The 25287-nt window shown below is 37.9% G+C and overlaps 1 protein-coding gene across 1 annotated transcript in view; it reads left to right on the top strand.

Annotated features, from left to right (window-relative positions):
• The first annotated feature begins 13842 nt into the window (after window positions 1–13842).
• DDX56 (DEAD-box helicase 56) overlaps window positions 13843–25287 on the top strand; it is a 232368-nt gene continuing 220923 nt past the window's right edge. The window contains exon 1 of the mRNA XM_044084239.1: window positions 13843–14001. Within this exon, the coding sequence (XP_043940174.1) occupies window positions 13945–14001 (57 nt within the window). The 5' untranslated portion in view covers window positions 13843–13944. The remainder of the gene's footprint in view (window positions 14002–25287) is intronic.

Genomic DNA, 25287 nt, shown 5'->3' on the forward strand with positions numbered 1-25287 from the left:
AAGAAAATGTAAGTTTATTTCATGAGATTTAAACTATGTACTGATAAATATGAATTGTATAATAACAAGAAACTTTAACTGTGATTTAAGAGTTGATGATAGTATAAATAGAAAAGAAGAAATGAGGGTAATGATAGGCGACCTTAATAAGGCATTTGATAAAAAGAAAAGAAATGAGTTATAAGATGTGGTAAGTTAAAGTTAGGGACAGAATTCATGGACTTACAAAAGGGGTATATACAGAACTGAAATACATTATTTTAGAGTAACAGAAGGTTTGGATATAGAAGAAGGGGAGGTAGCTGAAACAGAATTTTCTGGTCATCTTGCAATATGGCTGAAGATAAAGAAAAACGAGGAATATATAAAAATAGACAAAATAATAAAAAGGACGAATGAGAAAGCATGGGATGAAGAAAGAAAGAGATTAGTAATACAGTTATGGAAAAAACATATTACTATGAAAACATTTTATAAAAATTAGTCTAACTGGTGACTGATATTTAAGGAAAAATACAAAAATGTTATTTCACAGTGACAATATGATGTTTCAAAAGTACAAAAAAAATAAAAGAACATATAACAATGCATTGGAAGGTTTAGAACATAATGAGAGGACGTTCTTTGACAAATAAGAATTATATGAAAGAAATTAAGAAAAAATACAAGAATTGTTATATAAGCAAATATATTTTTACGAGGAAAAAGAGAAGAAGTATTGAGTTACTTAAGCAGATTAGTAAACAAAGGTAGTAGTGTAATGAGAGAAATAAAAAATGTAAAAAGAGAAATAGAAAGAACTCAGGAAAAGATTATAAACATTGTAGTACAGCATGTACAAGAAATGTTTAAAGAAAAAAGATGGTAGTAAAACACATGTAAAGTAAAAAAGGTTAACAGAAAAAGAGAATAAAGAGTTTGAAAAAGGGTATTTCTTTACATGAGCTAGATAAAGTACTAGGACAAGTAAATATAGATTCAGCTGAAGGACCAGCTGGAATAGGGAATGAAATGTATAAAAATTTAAGGGATTGGCAAAAAATTTTTTTTTCAATATTTTTAATGAATGGTTAAATTAAGCTTTTATGTATAAGGAATTATGTAGTGGAATACACAAATTCATATAGAAGAAGGAATATAGAAAACAATTAACAAGCTGGAGAACAATAGTACTGAATAATAATGACTACAAAATCTTTATGAAAATAAAAAAGAAATTTGAAACTAAAATGAAAAAAAGTATGGAAGATAGTACATATAGTATACAAGGGAAGGATTGTCAAAAATTATTGATGATAGTATAAATAGAAAATAAGTGAGGGTAATGATAGGTGACCTTAATAAGGCATTTGATAAAACTGGACATGAAATCTTATTAGTATTAATGAAAAAATATAAGTGAGAAGGTTATCCAAGGAAACAAAGCAACTGGAACCACTGGAACCTCTAAAAGCCTTATTCATGATTCAAGATGCAAAGAACGCAAGTTAAAAACTTTCACTTAGAGACAGGCTTCATCAGGCACATAAAATAAATACAATAGATAAAATACAAGCACATCTATATATATATATATATATATATATATATATATCTTACAAATGGTAAAGCACATAACACATAACCAGTTCTAATTAAGTATTTAAATCTGTTGATGTCGCTCACTTAGAAAGGGCTTTAAAGTGGCATAGCCATTAAAACCTGGCTGAATGTATGCTCTCATTCTAAAAATATATTTTAATAGTTTATTTTCAGTTATCAACTTAATATATCCTCCTCATAATGGAATGTGCACTACTTTTAAAATCATAAATTTAAAACTGTGATTTACGCTGCAAAATTCAATGAACAATGAATATGAGCACAGAAAACAGGCAGAATAATTTTTATTAATGAAATAGTGAGCGCTTTCTTTTTGTACAATTCCAAAACTTCATCAGACTGATGAAGCTTTGGAACTGTACAAGACGAAAGCAGCATTTGTGGGTCTCTGTTGTTGGTTTGCAAAACTGTGATTTACTCCTTGTTCTAAAATGTGTCTATACAGAGGTTTACTAACTACCTGTCTTCTAACATCAGAAAGATGATTACTTATACACTTTTAAAATTTTCTGTTCATCATTCCAATGTAATATGCTAGACAAAATTCACATATTGCCATATATATATAACATTTTGAGTGTTACAGTTGCCATAGGCTCTAAGAATAAATTAATTGTGTTTAATTGCTTTTGTGTGTGTGTGTGTGTGTGTGTGTGTGTGTGTGTGTGTGTGTGTGTGTGTATTGATAGATAGATAGAGAAGGGCAGTAAACACATTCATTGCACTTAAATGTTCCCTTTCTGTTACTAGTAAAATAAAAGGAATTCTTAGGTTGTTCTTTATAACATAAGAAGTGCTTTAAAGTTGTGCATCATTTATACCCAAATCTAGGTTGTGTTGAGGCCAACTTGAGCTAGCTCTGGAATGTCACTAAACATTGGCTTAGAAATATCAGCATTTTTGGCTGAAACAAAAGTTTGCCCTCTGCTTAAGCTGAACAGTTCATCAGAGTTAAGTGTATAAAGGTTAAATACCATAGCCATTTCTCTTATGCTTGAGTTTGACTGCATGTTACTGGACATTGGTTTGTTCATTTCTCCTGAGTGTTGTCTATGAAACTCTGTATATGCGCTTGAGGTTGTGACATAGGTAGCGGTTCTGCCAGAAGGATCAGAAAATCCACAGGATCCAATGCCTGAATAGAATCTGCATCAACAGTAAGTGGACATTCAATAGGTGTATTATTCTGTGTTGTTGATTGAAGGAGGACCGGTTCCACTGTTGTCATTCAGAACATTCTTTAGGGCATGTACAACCTTTTGGCCAAGTAAATACATGTCCTCTTTCAAAATCTTAAGAGATCCCTTCTCAGTTTTAGTTTTTAAAGAACAACCAAAGAATTCCTTTTATTTTACTAGTAATAGAAATTGAACATTTAAGTGCAATGAATGTGTTTACTGCCTTTATGTATGTATGTATGTATATATATATATATATATATATATATATATATATATATATATGGATTCACTTTATAATCTCGAATTTCATTATTTCGAGACTATAAAGCCAAAACACCAAAGCCGCGAAACCCGAAAACCATGACCGTTAAAGCACACACACAAACACAACTACATCTACCTCCGCACAACACAAACACACACACACTTACTATAAACAGGGGGACAAGCCCCCCTGCACCCCTCCACACCCTCCCTACTTATATATACTAACTCAAAGGTTGCACTAAACAACAACACACACACAAAACACACAAACATGCATTCCACACCTCCTTGCACAAACACATCACATGGATACAAACACCACCACTCTCAACACTGACACACTCACACTCTCACCTACGTGCCCTAACACTCCCTGACACACTCACAAACACACAAACCCTCCCCAAAACCCATAAAAACACCACACTTACCTAACGCGCTGTCAGTACCGTGGGTTAGACATTTCCGGGTTCGATATTGACATCAGTATTTTGATATATATATATATATATATACACACACACACACACACACACACACACACACACACACACACACACACACACACTGGGCATGCCCTTTACAACTAGATGGCCTAAAGAATATGCTTTTTGAACTCTGGTAGATACACACCACACACAGTTTAAATTGTTGTCTACATTGTCCTTAGGTCTTTAATAATGGTTTTATTTTTTTATGATCTGATTATTTATTTGTAATCATACTTTATGTCCTTGTTGCAAAGGCTCTTGATGCTATATATACTGACATTAAAGGTGATGTCATTACTACTGCACCAGACCACCATGGACAGCTAAGTAAGTATATTACACAGTTTGCAATCATTAGACTATTTGGTAATGCAGAGCCCATTTCCCATTTTTATGTTTGAGAATAGTACAAAGGTAACTGGTCCTGGGAATGATCCCTGTGAGAAATTACTAGTAACCTGTCAGCACAGACAGGTATCTTCCTACTTTACTTGTGTCCTGTTCCATAACCTGCATTTTCCCATTAAATTACATTGGAATTGACATATAGTGCTATTAATATGTCACTATACTTACTTATTCAGGATGTCATATGTCTTAGCAAGGTCAAGATAAACAGTATGCACTGTCAGACTTGCATCACATTCTGCTCTTGTCTCTTCAAAAATTCAAAAGGCATACTCCTTCCTTAGCATACTTGTACTGTAGCAAATTAAATAGAGGTAGGTTGTGTCAGCTTGGATAAGTTCCTGTATGACTCTCCCTTGATTTTACATAGAATACTGGAGAGGTTGATGGCATACCACTGTTAGGATTTATGTGACCCCTCTTCTGTGAATTGGTACTACTTCACCTAAGTATGTTACCAGCTTCTGTGGAATTTGAACTATTTATTTTAATCTTTACAGCAGTTACTGTGTTTGCAGTTATATGAAAATGCACCCCCCTCTTTTTCTATAACACTCTGGGGAAAATATATGTGATTAATGTAAAGTTTGCACAAAGTTTCTCAGAAAGCACATTGTTACATCCAGGGGCTGGGTGATCACTTTGTCTATTAATAATATATTACATTTACAGTTTTCCATTTCAGTTTTGTGAAATAATTAAAAATATTTTATTATTGCCTTTAGCCTTTGGGAAAAAGCTGAGTTTTATGGTTGGATCCAGACTATTAGATAACAAAACTCAACAGTTCATAAATTTTACTTTACCTAGCCTTACTTTTATGAATAGGGTAATTTCTGAAAGATTAAGCAGCACCTCTTTTTCTGTTGTATATCTAATTAAAGTTGTATTTGTAAACTAATTGACAATGTTATCAGCAGACTAATATGGGTCACTGAGGGTAGTACTTCAGTCTGCCCTCATTATTTTAGCAGGTATTGCATCACAGTCTCCTGTAGTAAAGACTAGGAAGGATGCTTTATTAATGAATGGATCTTGTTATATTCCAAGGAAAAAGACAATGGTATCATAGTCTGCATTAATTACATATGGTTTTTCAATAGGTTCATAGGTTCATAGGTTCATACTAGGCTATCTGCCCTAGGGCATTTATAAGCCTAGCCAGAGTGTGTTTGGCTTTCGCCACCCATTTTAAATTAATTTTGCTATGCGTTTTTTGAGGTTAGTATACTGTGCCTCTGTCTAACAGTGACACAGAAGTGATAGCCGGGGTAAACCTACGATCTCCCATCCACTCATCAAGTTTCCTCTTGAAGAGAGTCAATGTGGGACTCTGCCTAAGCTGGACTGGGATTTTATTCCAGAGTGAAGGGAGCCTCTGGGTTATGAATCTGTCCCTCCAGCATGTCCTATTTATTTCAGTGCTGAGGTTCAAGTCTCTCAAGCGCGTAGCTCGATGGGATTTGGATTTTCTGAGGTGCAGCATGTCCATTAATTCTGGGTTGGACATGGCTTTATACGTCAGGCACAGATCGCCTCTGAGCAGGCGGTATGCCACTGAGTAGAGCTGGAGTTTCTTTAACCGGGCAGCATATGGCATCTGTTTGAGCCCTTTGGTGAGGTACTTTTGGGGTCTTTCCAGTTGCTGCAGGTATCTGGTAAGGTACATCCCAAAAGGGGCATTGTACTCAATTATGGGCCTGATGAGGGATGAGTAAAGAGGTACGATGACCTCCCCTGATCTAGATGTGAATCCCTTCATGATTAGGTGGGCTATATAAAATGTTTTTCTAACCACTTTGGCCACGTGGTTGTCAAATGAGAGATTGCTATCAACTTGGGTCCCCAGGTCCCTAATGACTTCTTCCGTACTTAATGGATTACCACCTATGTGGTAATTTGTGGGCACTTTGTTTTTGCCAAAAGGGGATGACTATACACTTTTGGCGTTTAGCTTGAGGCCATGGCTCTGGCACCAGTTATCTGTTTCTATGAGGCCCTTTTGGAGGATGCTTGTGTCGGCTGGAGAGTTGATTATGGCACCCAGTTTGCAGTCATCTGCGAACTTGGTCAGCCACAGTCCTTCTGTGTTGGCCTGTACCACCGAGAAATATATACCGAACAAGAGAGGTCCCAGGACTGAGCCTTGTGGGACGCCACTTGTAACTGGTTTGGAGTCTGATATGGCTCCAGCAATTCTAACTATGTGGGTTCTGTCCTTGAGCCAGTTTGCAACCCATCTAGTGACATAGGGGTTTATATTTAAGCTGGTGAGCTTATCTATAATGACCGAGTGGGGTATTGTATCGAAGGCTTTTGCGAGGTCCAGGTAGGCTGTGTGGACCACCTTCCCCTCGTCAATGGCCTTGGTGACTGTTTCAAAGAAATCAACAAGGTTTAAGAGGCAGGATCTGCCCTTAACAAAGCCAAACTGGGTAGGATCCAGTGTCTGTAGGTCCCCAATATCTTTATTTATGAGGTCCATGATGATCCTTTCCATAGCTTTGCAGACCAAGCTAGTCAGGCTTATGGGGCGATAGTTTCCAGGATCCGTTGAGGCACCACCTTTGTGGAGAGGGACCACTGTTGCTGTACGCCACTCTTTGGGTACATATCCTGTAGTAAGGCTAAGATTGAACAGTAGTTTTATGTTTGGGTTTAGCTCTTCTTGGAGTTCATGTAGACGCAGCCCAGGACACCATCTGGTCCCATTGATGCTGTGTTTTTGCTTTGAGAGAGGCGGCTCTTACCTGAGCATCTGAGATGTCAGGGGCAGCACTCTGTTGGGATAGATATTTGCCCTTTTGGTGGGGAGAGGGGAGAAGTTTGCACTGAACCTGTCAGCTAGGATGTTGGCAATGTCTGTGGGCTCGGTGTATTTTTGTCATTTTGGACTAATTCTGAGCATATCTGGGAATTCCCACCCAGGTTCCTAACATAACTAAAGAAAGCCTTGTGATTATCCTTAGTGTCCTGTGCAGTTTTCTCTCTAAGCTGGCCTTAGACGATTTTATGAGTGCCCGTAGTTTTTGCTAATACTGATCAGAGATGCCTTCCCTTTTGGGATTTTGCTCTATCATGTAGTAGCTTCCTCCTTCTATTGTATAGTTTGTTTATGGCTGGTGTCCACCAGACAGGACGTCTGCCTTTGGAGGATTGTGTCTTGGTTTTATTTGGGACTGCATGATCCATGCATTCCTGAAGGTGTTCAAAGAATGCGTTTATAAAGGATTCTGCGGTCTGGGCATTATTTTCCACAGGCCGGAGGCTTTGAAGGATTCGCCTCGGTTTTGAAGTGTGAAATTGCAGAAATTTAGAGAAGTTTTTCACTGTGGTTTTCTGGGCAGGGGTGGGGTCGGGATGTGAATATCCAGTGAGATTAGTTTATGGTCTGATCTTACCAGTGAGGGATACACTTCTGGTCTGGAGCATAGTGTCCCCATGTTGGTGATGATCAGGTCCAGTATGTTTTCCCCTCTTGTGGGAGTGGTAACAAGTTGTTCCATAGCATTTGAGTTTATAAATTCTAGGAACCTTTGGGCTAGGGTGTTGGAGCTAGAGTAATGCCCCCAGTCTATGTTTGGGTAGTTGAAGTCGCCCAATATAATGGTGTCTGGAGAGACCTTCATATTTTCCAGTATTCTCAGGAAGGTCAAGTGGGGTTCCTGTGTTTGGGAGGGTGGTCTGTAGCAGGCTATAAACTGGAAGGCAGTTTTACCCACAGTCAGCTGCACATGGATAGTCTCTGATGCTTCGTGCTGTGCCACCAACCTGGAGGTGTGGGTATCTGACGAATATTGATACTCCCCCTCCTTTTGTGGTCCGGTCCAAGTTTTGGGGCCGAAAAGTATGGTATGAGGTATAACCTGGTAGTGCTGGGGTGCTCTCGGGAGCCTTGAACCAGGTTTCTGTTACTGCACAGATATCGATGTTCTCCATGCTAAGGAGAGTTTCAAGTGCGTGCATCTTGAGGTTTAGATTTCTGGCGTTGAGTAGCATTACTCTTAGTTTCTTATCCCTTGTGATACCTATGCAGGTGGGTTTGACTTTTGAGCCTTGCCTAAAAAAGGCACTATAGACAAGAGCCTTTGCCAATATCCAAAGCCCAGGGGTGACAGGTGCAAGCCGTCCTAAGTAAGCATCGTGGCTTGTTGAGCATGTCATCCCAGGCTGACAGGCATTGGATCCCCTTTGAATGACACCAACACTTAAGCCAATTGTTGAAATTGATCATCTTCTCTTCATATTGTGGCATCATTCTTGGTGAGGGTAAGATGCTATTCAAGGTCAGGGTCATACCGGCCTGGGCTACATGCTCAGAGAGCTCCTCTATGTCTCTTTTCATGTAGTCCAGGAGGAGTGCGCCTCAGGTCATTCACACCAGCATGGACAATGACTGAGTCATATTTGTACTTGCCTTGGTGACCTGAGTGCTTGTGTTATGTGGTGGATCCTAAGCTCGACAGGCAGCTCACCGTGACCTCTCCTTGTTCAGCCTGGTGAGCGGGACGTCAGTGTGCCTGATGATAGAGTCACCTATTACAAGTGTATCAGGTGTGTTGTTTAGCCTTAAGGGCTGTGACTGTTTGGCACACTGGCTTTGTGAGTTATGTGTTGCACGTGTTTTGTTTTGAGGTAGCGGTTGCTTGGGTGTCTGCTTTGGAGGTCTCTGCTGCTTAGGCAGATTTTTATTTAGAGCCTCCGAGTATGTTTTTGTGTGTTTATGTGTTTGGTTTGTTGTCGTGGTAGGTCTATGTTAGACTGGAATTGTAGTGAGTGTGGTTTCCTTCTCCTCCTGACTGGTTACGCCAGTACTGAGTTGAGAGAGCTTAGCCTCCAGTTTGGCTATATGGTTGCATCTCTCACATGTGTTGGAATTTGTTGGGAGGAGGAGAGGGTTGTCTGTGTACATGAGGCAGTTGTACATTGCCTCAAGATTCCCAGATTCACCTGCTGGACCGGAGAGGAGATTGACAACTGACCTTTGGACATGCTAGAATAGTATTGGGAATTCCTTTATAATTGAAAAAAGGGCCAATGGGGAACAAGGTACTCAAGGGGAGTTTGTGAGGGTGTAGTGCTTTTAATTTTTTTAGACCTGACTTATATAATTGCTTTAGTGAGCAAGTGCCAGGTAACTTAAATGCAATGTGTTACAGGTAACCTAAATGCAAAAACGACAAACAGTAACTTTCTTACAAGTGAAACAAGGAAATAAGTACAGTAAGCAATGCAGATATCACTAGGGATCCACAGAAGTGCTAAAAGGCCGCGTTTTAGGTGGAATTAGTGTTTCAATGCATGAGAAATAGAAAGAGCATAGGTTAGTCAGTATTATGTTTAAGATATTTCCATCCCTATTTGGATTTCATGCTATTTGTTTAAAGCTGTTTTGATAAAACTAGCCATTGTTTGATAGTTAAAGACCAACATAATTATTGTATTTTTGTTGATTTTTACATTCTGGAGATTAGTCAGGAAAATGTATTGTTCTGTAGAGGATATAGTATACATTACACTACCCCCACACACATGCAAACTTTTTTTAACCATTGCAGAAGATAACTGCAAAAACCATTTCGCTCTTGTCTGGAGTGGACTACCTGGTAATACATTTATTTTTAACACCAGTAAATCTACAGTTGTGGTTTTTGGAACCAACAAAGTTAATCTTTCTAATTTTAATCTAGGATCCACTAGGGGTCAAAGCTAAACAGACTGAACACTAGAAGTACCCTGGCATGTCTATGGATCAAACTAATTTTTTTCTTTTTTTTTACAGCACATACAAACCATAAACCAGATAGTAAAATTGTCCTGAACCAATTGAAATACAGATCCAAATTGTCAACCCTGTTAACTAGGATGCACATCTTCCTGTTCTTAATGTTCTAATAGCAGTACTTCAGTATGCACTGCTTATTGTGGTCTTTAACTTACCCAATAATATAAAGGTGAAAAAAATTACTAAAAATACAATCCATTACTTATATTCATTTCCTGGGATTGAGAAAAGCACTACTTGTCTCTGTCTAAAGATAAATGGCTGCCAATCACAGCTAGAGCTGCAAGGCTGTTAAACTCACTGTTTTCATGATAATTAATAATCAATGCTGTTGACTCTTGGCAAAGAAATTGCATTTTAAGAATGCTGCCTATACCTTGAGATCTATTACCTTAGATACACCATCTTTAAGCATCTACCATTCCACATATCAGTTGGGGGAATGTCCTTTTCCAATCATGGAACAACTGATAAGAACTTAGAATGATCAACAATGTGGAGTTTACAGAAAACTTTCAAAACATCTTGAGGAAGAATATAAATGTAATTGCTGTCTTTGGTTCACTGTTAAAAGGCTGCTATATACCTTAATTTCTGTTCTGCTCAATATTTTCTATTATTTTGCTACTATTATTGTTACTCTGACTTATTTATTTAGCATATTTTTATGTAAGTTGTTGTTAACTTATTCACTCAGGTCATGGCTGAAAATTGTACTCAACCTGTCCACATATCTAGTTAACAAATGTAAGTAAATGTAAATGTAAGTAAAAGCATCCATGGGACCTGACAATATCCCAGGCTGCATTCTACACGAACTACAGAATGAACTGGCACCCTACCTAAGTACCATGTTCATTCATAGCCTCACCTCAGGCTTTGTACCCACTGAATAGCACACCGCAATGGTTATCCCACTCCACAAAGGGGGAGCCACGATGGACCCCGGGAACTACCGCCCCATTAGCCTGATGAGCCTGGTCTGCAAGGCCATGGAACGTATCATCGTGGAACTCATAAACAAAGACATTGGTAATCTCCAAACTCTGGACCCTACCCAGTTTGGATTTGTAAAAGGCAGATCATGTCTCCTAAACCTGATTGACTTCTTTGAAGCAGTCACCAAAGCCATAGATGAGTGTAAAATGGTTCACACAGATTATCTAGATCTCGCCAAGGCTTTCGACATGATCCCCCACTCTGGAATTATAGATAAGCTCATTAAACTAGGTATAAATCCCTCTGTCACAAGATGGGTTGCCAACTGGCTCACGGACAGAACCCACACTGTGAAAGTAGCGGATTCCAAATCCGACTTCAGACCAGTGACAAGTGGAGTACCACAGGGTTCAGTCCTGGATCCTTTCCTGTTTGTATTTATTTCTCTGAAGTGCAGGCTAACACAGAAGGTCTTTGGCTAACAAAGTTTGCAGATGACTGCAAACTAGGAGCCATAATCAAAACTCCTAATGATGTGGACAAACTACAAAAGGGCCTCACTGAGACAGATACCTGGTGTCAAAGCCATGGCCTGAAGCTTAATACCAAAAAGTGTATTGTCATCCCCTTTGGTAAAAACTCTGTACCCATGAACTACCACATAGCTGGTAGTCTACTTAATGCTGAAAATGTGATAAGAGACCTTGGGACACAGGTGGACAGTAGTCTCTCCTTTGATAATCACATTGCCACAGTGGTCAGGAAATCCTTCTACGTGGCTCATCTCATCACAAAAGGATTCTCATCCAGAAAAAAAAAGAGGTCATTGTTCCCCTCTACTCATCACTCATTAGACCCATTATAGAGTACAACGCCCCTTTTGGTATGTACCTCACAAGACATCTACAACAACTGGAAAGACCACAGAAATACTTCACAAAGAGGATTACTGGCCTCAAACAGATGTCCTACGCAGACCGTCTCAAAAAACTACAGCTTTACTCCATCGCATATTGCCTATTCAGGGGTGATCTCTGCCTAACATACAAAGCTATGTCAAACCAAGAGCTGTTGGACATGCTCCACTTAAAGAAATCCCAATCCCTCCGAGCTACACGCTCTAGGGACCTAAACCTTGTCACCACAATAAACAGAACATGCTGGAGGGATAGATTCCTGTCCTAGAGACTTCCCATACTCTGGAACAGACTTCCTATCTATGTCAAACAGAGCTCCTCATTAACACTCTTCGAGAAAAATCTTGATGATTGGATGGGAAATGGGAAATTCACCCCAGGGATCACTTCTGTGGCTCTGCTCAACAGAGGCACAGGAAAATAATTTTCTTGGGTGGCGAAAGCCAGGGTACATTTTTTTGGCTAGGCTTATATAGGCCCTAGGGCCAATAGCCTAGTACCTACCTATGAACCTATGAAGAGCTGTACAGGCTGATTGTTATTAATGATAATTATATAACTTATAGGTGCTGACAGTGCACTAGAACAACAGCTTAGCTGGTGTTACTTTCTGCAGAAGTTAAAGGTGTAGAATATTGTCTCTTGAAATACGGAAGGTGTTCTATTGGTAGGTGCAGACAGAACTTGTGAGGCAGTGAGCTTTAAGGTTGAATTGGACCATCTGAATATAGATTAGCATGTGAGTATAACTGATACCGATCCATATTTTAGCATCTCATAAAGAAAAGGCTCCAATAAAATCAGTCAGTGTGATCTGTATGGTATAATATGGAAATAATTCAGATGCTGGAGTATGCCCTTAGCCCTGCAACTTTTATAGGTTCATAGGTGTTTAATCTAGGCTAATGGCCCTGATGCCTTTACAACCTAGCCCATAGGACTACCTTGGCATCGTGCCACCCGACCTTACTTCCCAGTGCGTCTGTCGAGTAGAGCCACTGGAGTGATCCCCGGGGTGAATTTTCTATTTCCCATCCACTCATCAAGATTTCTCTTGAAGAGGGCCAGTGAGGTGCTCTGTTTGACATATATGGTAAGTTTATTCCATGCATGGGCAGTCTCTGGCTTATGAACCTGTCCCTCTGGCTTGCTCTGTTGATTATGGTAAAGAGGTAGAGGTCTCTGGAGCGTACCATGGCATTACTTCTGACGATTGATAATGGGCTTCGGCCCTGTTGTTTCTAGGTACAATGATCTGGTTCTTGTTACAGGATCTGGTCTTATCATTTTCATACTATAGTATAAATCTGTTCTACACCCAATTGTGTAGGTATGAGGGTTAGATTTTGAAAACTTCTATAGTGGTGTACTTAGTACTGTCAGATTTACAGGAAACCTCCTTTATGCACAGCCATGGATGATAAACAACCTGCCCCTTACTTTCTCTTTCCCTTAGTTAATTGGTCCAAAATCTCCTTCTTATACTCTTAAGTCTCCCATCTAATGCCTAATGCCTAGCCCAAAATATTCTCTTTTACCTCTTAATATTAATCATCCATATTCCCCTTTTTTCTTCTTTTATGAAGTCAATTTCCAAACATGTTTCATAGCTCTTTACGTGATTCTGCTATTAATTAAGGATATTCTGTTTAAATTTTGTATACTATTTGTTGATTACTTGTATGCCTCTGTTTGCTAATGCAGGATGTTTTTCTGGAGCCCTTTACCCAGGAACTCTGCAGAAAAGGGGTACATTTCTACCCAGTCATACTATGTCTGTAAACAAATGCAACAAATAAATCTTAGCTCCAATCCACACATTCGTTTGCGGTGGTAAGTACATGGGGTGCAATAATAAAGAACATTAAATTAACATGAGTGCTCTAAGCTAGTTTTGACAAGTGAAAACCACAAGCAAATGCATTTTCAAACATATATATATATATATATATATATATATATATATATATCTACATATATATGCGACCTCGTTTAAGTAAAGAATTGAAACAATGCAACATCTATCTCACTGCGTTGCAGTTTAGCAGAACACAGTCCTAAGAGTACAGCGAACACTTATCTTGAGCATCAAACTGAAATGTGCAATTGGCTAACTCACTAAAAAGGCCAAATATAAGACTAATAATATATTCACATGCATCAGTTTGGTCTAGCTTCCTTTCGTTTAGTACTTAACCCCGCCCACCACCTAGTGGTTACACACGTCAGTAACAGAAGAACTCGACCGTACCACACTGCCACCTCTCACCCAGAGGCTCAAATCCAGCAGTCGCTGACAAAAGCATGAACTTTCCCCTCTGCACTTTGATCTTCTACCATTCACGTGGGTCACCATGGCTGACAATCGGTTGTTATTCCATGAGATGGGGCTGGATGATCGGATTCTTAAGGTATGCGTTAGGGATGTTCTTTTTTATGTGCAGTTCTGGGAATCTTTGGATAGAGGAATTTTGATTCTCATCTGTAGAACGTGAACTGTTTTCTTCAAAAACAGATTTGCTTACGTTATTGTGCGGCTGTGTTTGTTATTTATATTGTTTGTACACTTTGTATATAGTCCTTTGAATTGTCTGCTTTAGCATATATGTTGACCCGTTCTGGCCTTATTCCAGGTATGCCTTGTTCAGTTTTGTATGTAATCTGAACAAGTTTGTATACTGCTTTGGTTTGTCTTCAGTAACCCTGTTTATTGGAGCAGCTGTAACAAGTGTTTGTTATCTCAGTTATATCAAATTTGCACTAATTGTTTTAACTTCCAGGCTGTGACTAAAATGGATCCCTGAATGCTATTCTACTACCTCAGTAAACAAACGGTTACATGTAAATAAATACATATGCATTAAAAAAAATAGGAAGGTGGAATTGTGTTTCTGGAGATAGTGAATTGTGAAGGCTGCTTTCTCGCATGATGTACTGTGGGGGAGATTTTGGGTGAGGCCAGAGCTCTATTTTTCAATTATTTTGTATATTCTTTTTTAGAATTATGTAGAACCTTTTTATAAAATGCACATGTAGGTGTCCTTTAACTTAATTGATGGGCAACATGGTTACTGGTACTGGTGCTGTTTATTGAATGCTTGTCCTTGGGTACCATCTCAGCCTTTGGCCTTCTGCTTTGATGTTAAAGTTTTGTTAGTGTAGGTGTAGAAATATCAGGAAGACATGATGACTGATGTGCCTTTTTGCTTTGCATGTAATTTTCTCCCTTCTATCAAAGAAGACTGTGCATAAGTAACTTCTACCAATGCCACCCTTCCCAACCCCCATATATATTGACAATCATGTTTTTTCATATGTACTTGGTTTTTATTTGTTAATTAAGTAAACAGACTGATCCTTCCGGGTCTATCCATAAACCAGATAAGAAGGGCAAAAATAAATGCAGTAGGTTCATACTAGGCTGATGACCACTAGGGGCCCTTAAAAGCCCAGCCGTGCAATCCTGATGTGAGCCACAAATTTGGTTTATAGAGAATGATTTACAGACTGCCTCTTGTCTGTCAGAGACATAGAAGCCAGACCAGGGGTGAATTTCAGGTTACTATCCATAGGTCCAAGTTGCACTTAAATAGGGAGGAACTCTGCTTTACGTGGATGGGGAGCCTATCCTAGTGATTGGGAATTCTCTGGGAAACATATCTGTCTCTCCCGTATGCCCTATTTATATTGCAAGCAAATTTTGTATCTTTTAATCTAGTAGTTCTAATACTGTTTGTTTTTTGGATGTGCAAAAGATTCATCAAAACAGGGTCTAGGGATGCCATGTCTGCCAGGCAAAGATCACCTCTCAGAAATCCATATGAGTCAGAGAACGGAGATAGGGGTTTGAAGTGATCACCATCAGACATTGCATGTATTCCCGTTATCCTTTTTGTAAGGAACCTTTGTGGACATTCCAGTTTCTGCATGTGTCTCTTCAGGTATGTACTGAAGGGGGCAGTTTACTCTATGATGGGCCTGATGAGGGCTGAATACAGTAGTATGATGACTTCTGTGGACCTAGATGCCATGCCTTTGCTTAGACTTAGAATATGGACAGTTTCGAGTAAGTCAATCCATGTTGTTATTTTTTTCTGAAGTCTACAAAGACAGTGAATGGAGGTAAAGAATGAGCCCCCTGACTGCTGAACTGTAACAGCAGTAACCACTGCGTCATTCTGCTGTCCATGTTATCCATGTGCTACAGTGTAGATCCTAATCATGCGTAATCCTATTACTTCATGCACTGAATTTATTCTGGACATAAGTGTGGTTTGCATTTAATTACGTAGTGAGGAGAAACTTGTTTTAAGTAACAAAAAAAAAATCATTCTTTATTTTTTAGCACTATTTATTGTATGGGTGTGGCACCTCCTTAAACGCCCATATATTATAATAATTAAGTGAAAGATTGAAGGGGGTTAATCCTGCTTCCTTTACAAACAGTGTTAAGATGAGTGCAGTCTTTTTGTGTAGGTAATTGTATGCTCTTTACTGAAATTCATTCTATACTGATGTCAGCTTGCATTCCACACAGCACTGCACCTGATATTCTTTCTTTGTCATTATCAGAGCATTCCCTGCAAATTTTGTTTATGAAAATGCAGGTTGCAGAAAGGAAACTGTTGACCATCTTCTTGAAAAGTTGTACTTCCTGTCTGTTCTGAACTGTAATCCATGCAAAATTAATTTTGTGTTTTCGGCCATGCCTGCTTGAGTGCCCTAAAAGTAACATGCCAAACATGTTAATCTAGTATACTTTAGTTTGCTTGGATTAATTTGATTATTAGTATACTAATTTTATTGCTGTTGAACAGTAGAGCATCTGTTTTAACATTATTTCTGAACATGGCTGATGCAATAAACAACACCTTTGTCTAGGCCTTAGCAAGAACTCTAAAACTATAAAAGTAAATAAGTGTGATTTCTTTCTTGGTTACATCTAACTATGTAAACATAAAAAAAGTGAAACATGATTTACTCAGCTTTTTTTTTTTTTTAAATAGGCTTAATTAATTGAAAATCTTCTGTCTCCATTGCGCCTTTCTTATCAGAGAAGAATCTGCACTTTACCCTGATAATCGTACTAATTCACAACGTAGTGTGTGTTCTGTTTGGGCAAAGTTGCACCAGTAGTTGCTAGGCATGGTGCTTAAAGTCTGGGGTGACCAGAATCACGAGGCATATCTGTATTGATATTTCAAGGCCGTTGAGTCTTAAGACCATTTATGCCTTTTCATTACCCTCTCTCAGGCTGCCCCTTTTTTTCTCCAGGAGGGCCATAAAAATCAGTCTTGGGGTAAATTTATAGGCCCATTTTGATTCTAAACAATAGTTATAAAGTGCTTATGTCTATAATGGCTAAAACAATAGTAAAGGTGTTGCCAAAATTTCTAAACCATGATTATAAAGTGCTTATGTCTATAATGGCTAAAACAATAGTAAAGGTGTTGCCAAAATTGATAGATATGGATCAATGTGTTTTTGTGAAGGGGAGGCAAATATTTGACAACATTAATAGAACACTGGGAAGCAGAATGTAAGAAAATACTACTGCTATTGGTGGGTCTAGACGCAGAGAAAGCATTCGAGAGAGTAAGCTGGGATTTATGAGTAGGTCAGTGGAAGAATTTGCATTCCCTGACACACTAATAAGGTTAATTAGGAGGATTTATGAGAGATCGGTGGCGAAAATTAAGGTGTCGGGATGTCCTCTCTGGTAATTTTTGTTTGAAAAGAGAAACCAGGCAGGGATGTCCTCTTTCCCCTTTGTTGTTTGTCTTATAAAGGACTCAGAAATTCAAGGATATAATTGGTATGGTTGTCAAGAAAAGTTGACTATTTGCAGATGATATTATTTTGTACCTGATAAAACCTGAAAAGGACATTTCAGTGTTGTGGAACATTCTGAGACAGTTTCAAGCATTTTTGGGATGCATATAAAACAAAGGTAATAGCTGTAAACTACGTACCCACAGACAAATTGGTCCAGCAATATAAAATGAAGTACTTGGGAGTTTGTGTTTAAAAAGCATTATATTATGGCAGGTAAGAATATGCGGGAAGAGACAAAACAAAAGATAATACAAAAACTGAGAAACTGGAAGCTCTTGTTTATAGATATGGATAGCAAGATAGAAGCAGTGAAAATGTGTTTAGTTCCTTTAGTTTTACACACAGGTCAAGCACATTTTTTTTTCAACCATAGAAGAAGATGTGGATAGCAATTAATAAAGAGTTGAAGGATTTTATCTGGGAGGGAAAGAGGGCAAGAATCAAGTGGGATAAGTTGATGCTGCCAATGGAAGAATGTAGGTTGTGATTACCTTTATTTGAAGGATTATTTTAGAGCTACAGTGTTAAGGTGCCCATATGTAGCACAAGCCAAAAGCTATAATTCAAAGTGCAAAGGGACAATGATGAAATGAGGTGGGGGTGGGGACTCCACAAATGAGGAGAGACTGGGATTTTGGATGCAGATCCTTAAGGAGAAGAACAATAACCATACAGAATATTATATTCATAAAGTAGTAGAAAGTATTCTAAGAATTAAGCCAACACTGGAATGGAGAAAGGAGATTCTGCTGCTAGGGATGTCTGCAATTATGGGGTACAGAGAATAGGCAAGTGGGGGCTGAAATTTACTGGAGGGAACTGGCAAAGGAACCAATGTATTGGGATCAAATAATTAAGAGAGGGAAAGGAAGTAGAATGGGAAGAGGCCAAAAATACCTTTGGACTGCAGGCTGTAGATTACATTCCTTATCAAGGATTGATATAGGTGTATAGTAAGAGAGAGGATTCGAGGGATTCTAAGTGAAAAAAAACAACAAACACTGGTAGAGTTTTTGTTGAATCTAGAACAGAAGCTGCTGTTAAAATGGGATAATTATTAGTAGGGCCTATAAAATATTGCATGATAGCAATAAGTGTAGGAATCAATTGGAAGATGTTAGAAAAGATTGGTAAGAGAGACAGACTGGATAAGCAATTCACAAAGAAACAATGGGGGATATATATATGGCTTCCCAATGTGCAACAAAGTCTAGAAGATTTAGAATTTTTGTTTGCAAGTGTTTGCATAGGTATTTTTATATCCCAAGCAGACTGCAAAGAAATTTTCCTCAAGTAGATTTTAAATGTTGTAGGTGTGATGGGGGAAGAAAGAGGTAATTGGAAACATATTTTTTGGAAGTGTATTGAGTTGGCAGACTTTAAAAATTGCCTACATATTACTCTTTTAGAAATACTGAATGAGCAAATTGGTAATTGGTGTAACTAAAGAAATTAATTTTTTTAACTCCGATACAGAATTGGAATTGCCTAGACATAGTAAGGCATTGCTGAGTTTAATTCTGGTTGGCTGCCTTAAAAACAATTAGTAAAACATGGGGACTTAAAGTCTAAACTAACCAAACTGGAAGTAGTGAATATAGGGTCTATATTAGATGAAAGAAAGTTCATCTTAGCGAACGCTCACATGAGCGAATATTACAGAACTCGAAACCGCAATTGTGAGATTGCGGTACAGTGAAGATGGGAATATTTGCCCTTTCCTCACTGTAGTTCAATCTTGGAGTTGGAATATATATTTAGCGGGGGTGTGGGGGGCACAGCCCCTTACAATTACAGTTTTGACTACCTGGATATTTGCTCATGTGAGCGTTCGCAAGATGAACTTTTGTTCATCTAATATAGACCCATGAATATAGTTACAGAGATAAAATAACTGGAAGTGGCATCTTTAGAAAAGGGTAGGAGCAAATTACACAGAAAAAGTGGGAAATGTGTGAACATTACATGCAGAATAATGTTTTGGAGGAGGAATGAAGTGTAAGGGAAGGCAGGAATTGAATGTGTAACGTTTGATTGACAATGACTGTATAGAAGATTAAATGTGATGTATAATGTTTGTAACTGAAAATATGTCAGAATGGTTTGTTTTGATTTATATAAATGTATGATTCCCTATGTTGTAAGTGATTAATTCAGTAAAGGTGTTTCTTGTTTACAAAAAATCTTGGAGTAAATTTGTGGATACCCATTCATTCATCTGTTTTATGTTTAAAGAAAGCTAGTGAGTTGCAGTACTTGGCATGCAATGTAAGTTCATTCCAGAGGTTTGGAAGCTGGGAGTTATAACCCTCTCTCTCCACTGTGTTTTATCTGCTGGTTAAGATTTATCTCCCCGGTTCTACTGTTGGTAGAAATATCAGACTTGAAGATTTACAGGCGGTCCAAAGCAACCAGATCTGTATTGCATGGTAAACAAGACTGAGATCCTCTCCTCCAAATGTCTGTAGACCACTGAATAAAGGGATAGAGCTACCAGCCTCTGTTGATAGTTCAGGAAGTTTAGGCCTGTAATCTTTCTGGTTAGGAACCTTCAGGGTCTTTGTAACTATTTCATACGTGTAGTAAGGTTCATCCTGAAGGGGACATTGTATGTGATGATAGGTGTGATCATTGCAAAGCGTAAGTGAAGGATTACATTTTTAGCCCCTGTTGATATTCTTTTGACAGCCTGGTTAAATAAAAGGATTTCCTGTCAGCTCTTCTCACAGGATGGTTAAAAAAGGACTGGCTGAAGTTCCTAGGGCCCTGACTGCATTTTTATTTTGTAGTGATGTGTTTTCTACATAGTATGATGTGAGGAGGGGATGTTTCCCAGTGTAGTCTTAGCCCGTTTTTAATGCAACCAGACTTTACTAGGGAAGAGTTTAGTCTAGAGGGTTTGGGTGTCAGAGGTTGACTTAAAAACAAGTCGCAATTTGCCGTTGCCTGCAAACTTTGTTAGCCACATGTCTTGCCTTTTTGTTTGGAGATTAGACAAGTAATTGCTGAAAAGGAGATGTCGCAGCGCCAGGCCGTGAGGGAAACCACTGGTCACTTTCGAATGAGGCACCTACAACTTGCACTGTGGGAGCTCTGTCTTTTAGCCAGTTAGCTACTTATTTTACCACATATGGACTAATTAAAGTATTCAGCATCAGTATGATGCCAGCATCTATGCTCACCACCACCCCACCAATGCACGGCACTGTGGCAGAGCAGATAGTGTTATCACCTCACAGCAAGAGGTTCCCCATTTCGATTCTCGGCAGGGGTACCTTCTGTGTGGAGTCTGCATATCATCCCTGGATTTGCGTAGATTTCCTCTGGGTGCTTCAGTTTTCTCCCACATCCAAAGTAGGTGGATTGGACACACTAAATTGTCCTTGGGTGGGAGTGTGAATGAGTGTGTGGTATGGAAGAACAAGCACAGCAGGGCCAGCTACCTGTCGATGTGACCTTTGACTCTAGATGATTGTCACTGTTGAACTGATATCAACCCCATGTGCAAAAGGTTTGGATGTACAGATGATGATGCAAACATGAGGAATGATGCTGAAGGGCATGGCCAGGTCAGGATAGACTGTGTGTACTGCATGGCCACTGTCTACAGCCTTTGTAATCCTTTAGAAGAAGATTTCACAAAGCTAAATTATTGGGAATCAAGTCTAATAAAATTCTTATAACTGACCTCGTAAACTAGATAATACATTCCATTGCTTTGCATATGAGGCTTGTAAGGCTGATGGGTCTGTAATTACTGCAAAGAACTATAAATTCACCATAACCAAAGGTCTTGCAACAAAAAACACAGCAAAAGTAAGAAGGAATGACCAGCACAGTTAAAACAACAAGTGTTATTTATTAAATACAAACACTTCTTCAGACTAAATTCAAACAAACCAAGGAACCACTTAAATACAATTTAAAAATGAAAACATCCTATTAGAATTCACAATAAAAACACCTGACGTCAAGTCCTATTAAATACTATGGAAATAAAATTGATGCTTAATTTTGTGTCCTTTTAAATAAGGTCCTAGTGATGTGTTTTCATTCAAACCATAATCCCTATCTGATTGCATAGTTAGAATCCAATTAAGTTCATTAGCCCCAGGTTTATTTTCCTGCCCCTAGTATTTTTAGTAGTTAACTGAATCACTTTAAAGAGAAAGCTATGGTCAGAATGTAGATTTAATATGCTTATATAAAGCATTCATACTAACTTTCCTCCTGATGTCTCCAACACCCTTTCTCTCAAACTGAGTCGTCATCACTACATAAAAATTGGGACAAACTATGCAAGTTGCTAAATATACCAAGTCTGTACTTCTATAGTCTGCATAAAGCTTAAAATCATACCTAATATTAGTAACAGGATGAGTAAAACAAGGGACTTCAGAAATAAAAAAGCAGGCTTTACAACCATGACAGGGGTGTGTGCCACCTCTTGAAGATTTTAATATGAGGCTCTGACATAAAATTACGTCTAAAACATAGGCTGTGTTTCATGAGGCTCTGACATAAAATTACGTCTAAAACATAGGCTGTGTTTCAAATTCTTTACATTCCTAAAATAAAATTTGGGTTTATCTCCAATAAACTTTTTTATACCTTCAGCCAGCAAGATCGGCCAGTTTCTCTTAATAATGTTACAGACATCATTCACTTCACTAAAATAGGTGAGCCCAATTCTCAGATGACCAGAATTTTGCCTCTTGTTCTTACTTTGTGGAACATCAGAAAAGTACGGCCTCCCTTGCAATGAGGAAGCATCAGCTCCCATGCAACAAACGCTCTATCAGCAGTGAGAGCAGGAAGAGGCATCAGTCCACAGAGCGAGAGGAAGCGTCAGTATCCAACATAGAGAGGGGATCAGATACAACAATAGTTTGTAATTTATCTGCTTTTGAAACAACAGTAAAGCAAGCTGGAAAGCACAAACTAGTAACTTTGAAAATGAAAAAACCAGGATCCAACCAAGAGACACACTGAGGCACAATGAGCTAGCGCTTTCATCCACTTTTAATAATGTGAACTTCTTCAGAAAAACAAATAATAACCACCTTTTAAATGATTCATTACAGGAAATGATGTCATAGTCTGCACAATAAAATAAATTTAAAGTAATACTATGTAAAATAATTAATATATCTATAAAAATTTATATACATACATATAGATAAATATAATATATCAATATGTTATTCCATGCTCTATTTATCTATACTTTAAAAAACATTTTATATTAATGACTTCATTAAGCCCTGGGTATGTATCAGCCCCAAAAAGGAGCTGCCAAAATGCTTCCCTCTGTTCTAATGTATTGTCAATATCACCAACAAACATTTTTTTCTCTACATAATTTAAAACGAAAAATTCAAATTTCTTAAAATTCATACAAGAAAGAGCATGTCTAGCTAAAGAATTGTTTTTATCTTTTTTCTTTATAGCTAGAACATGCTCATAAATTCTACGTTTTAAAACTTTTTGTTTTGCCTATATAGTAATTTTTGCATGTGGAACAAGTAGCCATGTAGACTACATTTTCACTATGGCAATTAAAATATTTATTTGCCCAAAATGTTTGTCCCAAATGTTCTATTGTAATAAAGGACGAATTACACATGAACCTACATTGTTTACAGTCTTTACATGCAAAAGTACCTTTTTTATTGCTAACTAATCTATCCTTGTGAGTTTCTGATGAAGCGCACTTGCTAGGTGCGTGAAAGTGCTTGTTCTGTTCCAAATAAAATTACTTTTTATACATCGTGGTGGTTCCGGTGATTTGTTGGAATAAAACTTCTGAGAAGTTTCTAACTTCTGTCTAATGTTTGTAACTTTTTTTTATATATAAACTTTGGTAAATACCCCAAAGATAAACTTAATTCATTGTTACCTAAAATGATTCTCCAGTTCTTCTCAATGATTTCCTTTATACACCAAATTTCATTTACTATTGGCAATGGAAATGCTATGTTGAATTCCAGATTTTTTCTTGTATTACTATGATGTAAACATATAGGAGCTCCCACCATTATGTCATCAGAAGCCAAAATGGGCTGAGCAACACCCTTTCTTAAAAGTAAAACCTCTTTTTCTATTCCCTCTAACCACCTTCGGTCATAACCTCTTTGGAGAAGTAATTCTCTAAGAAAGATAAGCTCATTTGAAAATATATGTTCATCAGAAGTGAGCCTACTGAGTCTGATAATTTGACCCTTGATAACCCCTTTTTCATGTGTGTTGGGTGCAAACTATCCCTATGCAAATACTGGTTTGCAAAACAGGATTTCCTATAGATTCTACTTCTACATTTTCTTGTAACATTATCTATGTTGAGTGTCAAATCCAAAAAGTTAATTTGTTCACCATAACCACCTATTTTAAATAATAAAAAATCTATAGTGCCATTAAGGTCAGATACAAATTCAGAATGTTCCCCTGACCACAAAAAAAAAAAAACAAATCATCTATGTATCTATGGTATAATTCTACCTTGTTGTAACCAGGATGTAACTTCAGGAAACTATTTTCCCAATTGGCCATGACTATGTTTGCAAAAGCCAGTGCCACTCTTGCTCCCATGGCTACACCTGATATTTGCTTATATAATGTGTTATTGAATTTGAAAAAATTGTTATCGAGTACTAATTCCATTAATGTACAAATTGTATTTACTTTTTCACCTGAAAAATCAGTATGACATGTAAGATACTCTCTCATGAACTCTAAACCTACCTCCTGATTAATGGAAGTATACAAACTAGTGACATCTAGTGTACAAAAATATATATCTCTGTCAGGCACTTTATATTTGCCTAGAATCTCAAGCAAATGCCAAGAATCTCTTATATAGTGTTCAGATTTTTGTACTATTGGATTTAGAACATCGTCTAACCATATTGAAATATTCTCAGTTTTAAATTGTCTGGCAGAGACTATAGGTCTAAAAGATGGACTTAGTTCGTTATTTTGAATTTTTGGAATTCCAAAAAACGTAGCCATTTTGGGATGTTCTACCACTAGAAAATCATAATCAGCTTTGTCAATTTCCCCTTGGCAAAACATATCAAACAGGGTATCAATTTTCCTGAAACTGTAGTTGACAAAATGTGAAGAAACTTTAGAATAAGTGTCTGAGTCTTCTAACAATGTACTAAGAGATTTTTCATAAACACAAGTGTCCATGATGACTATCTTTCCCCCTTTGTCAGCTTTCATAGTTCTAATGTTAGAATTCCTACTTATATTTTCCAAAGCAATGAATTCAGCTTCAGATAAGTTATTTTTAACATTGCCTTGTTTAATCTCTCTAAACTCTTTTTCACAAATGTTCTGAAACACTTGCAGTGTGTTCACCAATGGGGGGGTTAAAGACACTTGGTTTAGTAAGCCTGGAATTTCCCTGTTCCACTGTAGTAGTAACATCATGCAGAATGTATTGCAGATTAAGTTTATGCAAAAAAAGCCTAAAATCAATCATTAACTTGCCAATGTTCATCCTGTTGGTAGGAATAAAAGAAAAACCTTTTCTTAGCACATTGTTAGTCGCTGCACAAAAGGAAGTACTACTCAAATTAACAATATCTATTGTAAAGTTATCTCTTGGAGATGAAATCCCCCCCCGTTTGTTCTTCCCCTTTGTTTTCCCTTTCTGCTGCATTGCATTGTACCATTTGGTAGTCCTTTTCATGGAGGTCCCTTGTTCGAAAGGGGCCAGTAACCTGTCCATTGGAATGTCCATTGCAAGTAGCCACCACTCCAGCAAAACTAGTTCCCACTCTTGCTGTGTTAGTTGTAGTACCATTTACATTGACACTCTGTTCATCATTGACCAAATTAACTGGTACTTCATTCAC

The sequence above is a fragment of the Protopterus annectens genome, chromosome 9.part0 (assembly GCF_019279795.1).
Source record: "Protopterus annectens isolate FY-2018-M chromosome 9.part0, PAN1.0, whole genome shotgun sequence".
NCBI classification, from domain to species: Eukaryota; Metazoa; Chordata; order Ceratodontiformes; family Protopteridae; genus Protopterus; species Protopterus annectens.